The sequence below is a fragment of the Phaethon lepturus genome, unplaced genomic scaffold (genome assembly GCF_000687285.1).
Source record: "Phaethon lepturus isolate BGI_N335 unplaced genomic scaffold, ASM68728v1 scaffold15174, whole genome shotgun sequence".
NCBI lineage: Eukaryota > Metazoa > Chordata > Aves > Phaethontiformes > Phaethontidae > Phaethon > Phaethon lepturus.
In genome coordinates this window covers 1-5,879 of record NW_010537091.1, presented here as the reverse complement: position 1 = coordinate 5,879, position 5,879 = coordinate 1, and the positions used below count along the sequence as shown (strand labels likewise).

General features: G+C 41.9%; 1 protein-coding gene across 1 annotated transcript; it reads left to right on the top strand.

Annotated features, from left to right (window-relative positions):
• Positions 1 to 683: 683 nt before the first annotated feature.
• On the top strand, positions 684 to 2,086 carry LOC104620225 (chromosome unknown open reading frame, human C7orf57; the record flags this gene model as incomplete). The annotated part of the gene is made up of 3 exons (XM_010286379.1): positions 684 to 867; positions 1,685 to 1,793; positions 1,924 to 2,086. Coding segments are annotated over exons 1-3 (456 nt in total), but the record flags the coding sequence as incomplete, so codon positions are not given.
• Positions 2,087 to 5,879: the final 3,793 nt, after the last annotated feature.

Here is a 5,879-nt window from a genome sequence, read left to right as displayed (position 1 = left end):
TACGAAGCGGCATTTGATGCTCTTGGAGTCACTTCTGTGAGTGTCCTGTGCATCTTTTATGGTGTAATTCCTTAGACTGTTGTTTTTTTTTTCTTGCCCACCACTCCCATTTTCCCATTAATGAATATTTATTTATATTTTCTTTTTGCTCACTAGAAGTTGAGAAAGGAATGTGTCAGGAGGTAGGGTGTTGGGTGTTTTTTGGGGGGGGGAGGTGGGCGGTTTGGGGATTGGTTGGGGACTGTGTTTGGCTGTTTTAGAAATCAAGACCTGCAAACAGATAGGTACTGTCTTTACTTTTGTTAATGGGTGAGGAGGAAAGGAAACCAAAGGCTTAAGTGTTTCCTGCTGTCTTCTGTGCCTCTTACTGCTCTTGGCGTCTTTGGAAGTAGTTTTCTACATGAAGATGCATGATCCCCTGTATTAGAACGCTTTATGTGAAAACCTGAATGCTGTTTCAAAACTGAAACCAAAGCGTCCCTGTGTTGCATCTGATCATCCAGAAGTTGTGTGTACTATATCCCCCAGAATAAGCAAGCCTGGTTGTCTGCTTCCAAGCTGAAATGCAGCATGTGGCTCAAGTTTCAGGTGGGCTCAATTTGTTGGTTGCCTGAAAAAGGGATGCTAGCAGTAACTTTTACCATAAATATTTCTTTTCCATTAGTGCAGGACGGCAATACCACATGCCACTGAAACAACCAGAGAGGTTGGTAATCTTGAAGAGCACACTTCTTCCAACATCCCAGATGCTGGGTCTCAGTGACTTTGCAAAAGCTCCCCATGAAATGCAGTCTGGATGCTGCAGGCAGTGGATCAAAGAGACCGATTCGGCTTACGTCAGGCTGGCAAAGCAAGGAGGCGGACCTGGTGAGCGTCTGTCTTGCTTGTTTGTTTTTCCTTTGTTTTCCTTGGCTTTGCTTGAGTGTAGTGGTAGAAAGTGCTTGTAGGTACTACAGAAGAATCCTCTGGAGTTTTGAAATTAACCTATGGAAAAAATGAGCAATTGAAAATGTGACATAAGAGGTCACCTTGTCAAGATACCCCTGCAGTCTATTGTGTATAGGTACCTTTTAGCAACGTGTAATTTTGCACTGTCTCTGATCTAAGTAGATGATGACTGTTTAGCTGCATTTGAGTGAGGTCTTTACAATTTATGCTTGGGCTATTTAAGTAGCAGTCTGGTGAAAATGATTATGTCACAAAAAAAATCATCAGAAAACTTGGTAGAGGTTTATAAAGTGGGGTTTTTTTTGTGATGACTTTCAGTTTGTTACATTGCTGTACACAGTCTGTTCTTGTACCAAGCTGATCCATGGTTTTGTTATCTCCTTTATTAAAGAAAGAAACTTGAGGAACTTGAGGAAAATGTCTTGCACACATGCTTAGAGCAGGGTAACAAATCCAGAAATATGAATTAACAGACTGGTAGAAACATGCCGAAGTGTTTAGAGCAAGATAAACAAGGTACAGGTGGAACAGAATGCTGCAAAGTTCTGACTGTCTGTTTTATCAAGGAAGACAAATGCTTCTTACTGAATAATGCAAGCATTTCTTCCTTATAAAACAGCAACCTGAAAATGAAGGTGATGCTTTTGCAACCAGATAAAAAGTCAGTGGCTTTTGTGTGTGGGTTTTTGTGTGTTTTTGTGGTTTTTTTTTTTTTTTTTTTTCTTTTTCTTTCAAGACCTCCTGAAGCACTACACTCCCGTGACAAGGAAGTCCTCTCTGGCAGCATATGCTGCGCCTGACTGGTACTTGCACTGCTCCAATCCCCCAGCGACCAATGAGCCACAGTAAGTTTGCTGAAACCCTGCATAACTTCTTGGGCTCTCCCTTCACCCATTAAGTGTTTCAGAATACTTTTGTACTAACGTGCAAGATATGTATCCCTAGCACAAACAAGTGTTAAATCTTTGCCTGCAGGAGCTCTGTTTCCTCTCTACCTGATTATATGATTTGCAGAGAGTTCAAGGCTGATGACCATCATGGTAATAGTTACGAGATGAGAAGAGGGCCTTTTGATTTTGATACGAAAAATGTTTGGCAGCGGGATGCTGAGGACAAGGAAAACGCAGAGAAAAAGAAGGTCAGATGGGGAGGCACTCTGGGATGCCGCTTTGTTTGTAAAGCTTGTGAAGATGCTTCTAGCTGGGCCCCTGTGTGTTCTTACTGAAGAGAAGCTGTTGTCCACTCGAGTTTGTGTATTCCAAAGCAATTTTTATGTGGCAGTTAGCAAGTGAGAATAAATTGTGTTTCTCTTCAGTGCTGCAGGCGTAGCACAGGAACCAGAAATGCAATTTTCAATCACACGATGTGGTGCATATGTTTCAGTGTGGATGAAAGCCAGTAGTTAGTTTCTGTCTTCCTAGGCTTTGCTTCCCATGCAATTCACCGCTGTCTGCAAACAGAATTCTTGTTTAGTGATCTTGGGGGAGGAAGAAAGGAGGAGGAGGAAGAAACAGAAGACTGTTCTAAAAAAGGAGTTTGTTTTAGTTTAAAGTGCAAGAGAGTGATGAAAGATACTGCACTAGCTGTCTTTGAATGGAAGATGTATCCAAGACAAAATAAGTATAGCACAAGCTATGCCTAGAACAAACCTTTCTGTGATGACCTTGGAGTTTTGTCCTGGAAACCTCTCTCCCATCCTCCCTCTTTCATCCTTCCTGGCCCTGCCCATTTTAGATGCTGAAGCCTTATGTTTTTTTAATATCCTCTGTAATCTTGGTTGTCTCATTTACCATAGATCTTTGGAGTATACATGGAAAAGACATTTGATATACTTAAAAACCTTCTTGAATGGAGGGGCAGATGTTGGACATTTTAGGAAAAAAAAAGTCCTTAGCCTTTGCTGAGGTGCATAACTAGTGCAAATTCAGAACGACGGCTTGTGTAAATGGGAACACCTAATTTCTGAATAGGCTTGGGAATGTTTACTTAATCTGTGGAAATAGGCAATCAAGCAGCCGGTGCTTAAACTATAATTTGCCTGATGCTTGTAGGTGAAGCTTTTTTCAGTCAGAGATGTCCTGGTTTCAGCCAGGGTAGAGTTAATTTCCTTCATAGAAGCTAGCGTGAGGCTATGTTTTGGATCTGGGGTGAGAAAATGTTGATAAGGTGCTGATGTTTTGAGTTGTTGCTAAGTAGTCAAGGACAGTCCAGCTTCTCGTGCTGGCCTGCAGCGAGCAGGCTGGGGGTGCACGGGAAGCTGGGAGGGGACACAGCCAGGACAGCTGACCCAGGCTGGCCAAAGAGATACTCCACACCATATAACGTCATGCTCAGTATATAAAGCTGGGACGAAGAAGAAGGAAGGGGTGGAGGGACATTTGGAGTGATGGCGTCTGTCTTCCCAAGAAACCATTACGCGTGACGGAGCCCTGCTTCCCTGGAGAGGGCTGAACACCTGCCTGCCCATGGGGAGTAGTGAACAAATTCCTTGTTTTGCTTTGCTTGCGTGCTCAGCTTTTGCTTTACTTATTAAACTGTCTTTATCTCAAACCATAAGTTTCCTCGCTTTTACTCTTCCAATTCTCTCCCCCGTCCCGCCGTGGGGGAGTGAGCGAGCGGCTGCGTGGGGCTTAGTTGCTGGCTGGGGCTAAACCACGATAAGAGATTTAAGGGACTGAAAACAGAAACTTAGCCTTCCATGGAGTCTCTTAAAGGATCGAACTAGGAGGGAGAGGAAGTGCTGTCCTTTGCTCCCTTACTTAAGAACCAATTATGTCCAGTGCTCTAAGAGTCAAATTTAAATTTGATAACAGTAAGTGTAATTCAAGTCCATGTGGTGAATGGTAAAGTGAGACTGAGGTCCGTTTCTGTTTAGGTGGAGTTTGATCAAGACCCAGTTTCATTCAGTCACGTGAATGAAAGTTCACATGTGTTTTATTTATCACCAAATACAAAGTGAATTTATGTTACATATTCATCTCAGATTCCAAATCTGTTGAGGCCCTGATATATAATTTATACTGATCTTCTGGAAGCTGAAGCTGAGTTTTGTTTAAGGTACTAAATCTACCAAATCTTTTTCTTTAAGATTAGGTGCCTGAGAAGGCAGATTCTGTGTCTCTAGCTTTAGCTCTACCTCTGTATCGCCACCTCTGAAATGGTTGTCCATCACTGTTCTTTTCTTATACTGTGAAAAGTGTCTCATATCTTGAAACAACACGTGGTGCTTCTTTCACAACTGTTTCTTGTATCTGTTCTTATGGGAGGTTTCTATCCTATGATTTAAGAGTACCTTCCTGAAGAGTCTTCAAGTGAGACAATGGAACTCGCCCTGCCAAACAGTCTTGGTTTTAGTTTTCTCACCGTTCTTCTTATGTATTCAAGTGTTGGAGATGTATTCCAAAGCACTGCAGGCAAACTTCTAAGCAATAGGCAACCTATTGGTTTGACCAGGTGATGATCCCGCAGCAGCAAACTACCTCAAGTATTGAGACTGAAATATTGAAAATATTTTTTAGTCCAGTCTGAATAAGCAGCTGTTCAGGAGAGAGATGTGTGATGCAATCGTGGAGATAATTCCCAAAGGGCTCCTTCAAGGGACAAGTGCAAAAACATTTTAAGCTCTAAGGATACCTGATCTACTCAGTTTGGAAAATATTGTTCCCCAATCAGCCCTTGCTCTGGACCTTTAAGCCTTTTGTGCCACTTTGTTCTGAAGTATTAGAATCTCCACCATTCCTCATATTATGATTGTCACTGTGTAGAGGACAGCTGGAGATCAGGGGGACCATTACATTGTTCTCCATGCTTTGGAATGGATCCCGTAGTTCCTCCCTAACACCTTAATCACAGGGATAATTATTGTTCTGTGAAATTTGCGAAGTGGAAAAGATGTGTTAGTGCATGAAGGTTTTAGCCTTTGTACTCATGGCTAAAGTGATGGACTACTAGCCCAGGTGGAAGCATCCTTTCACCTATGCATCATGTGGACCAGCTGGGTTGGGTTGAAAATGACCTTAAGAAGGAGGCAGGCCTGTGTATGGGTGGGTGATCTGTTGGAAGTGGTATCAAGGTTAGCATCAGCATTAGGCAATCTTCCTGTGGCACCAGTAAGATCACTGCTTCATGTCTGAAGTCATCTCTTTCAGGCACTTGCCTGAAATGTACGTGTATATATGCATGCATATATACACATGTACCTGTGTGTTGTAGCAACAGAATTACTCATCTGAGGTCAGGAGTTTACCTCAGAGAGAGATTTGAAATGTAGTCTAGAATTTTTCCCTTGATCACAGGGGAGCCAGGATTTAATCCGGAGGCTTTTAGCTTTCCATGCTCACAGCAGGTAGCCGTTGTTCTTCATATGCCAGGCAGGCACAATACGTATCACATTTTGTGTTTCTTGAATCTGAGACTAATAAATGTGTATGTATAATAAATTTAGGTAGCAAATTTTAGGGTGTGTCATTACCATCTCCTCACAAAGAGAGAGGACGCTTCAAACTGAGAACATGTAAAAAATGTCCAACATACGTAGTTTGCTGTATCTGGGAAACTTGACGACTGTTAAATAGAGGCTTGTCCAAGCGAAAATGCCGCCTCAGCTGTAACTGTAACCAAGGTGATGGGGAAATCTAAAACGATAATTAGAAAATAGGATAGTAATAAAAAACGTAACTATAGGAATAGGTTACGCATTAGTGTTATACACCAGCAATGCTGCTCAAGAGCCCATTTAACCCTTCCCATCTTGATTTAATTATCAAGGAATCAAGTTGTAACATTGTGATCACAGTACTATTTTGTTTTAATAATGAGTAGATAGGAAGAAGGAACAACTTGGTCAGTTCTGCCTAGTTAATGGTTCGATGAAATGTAATTTTGCTGTACTTGTATCTTTCTTTAAAGAAAGATACAACACTGAAGAAGCA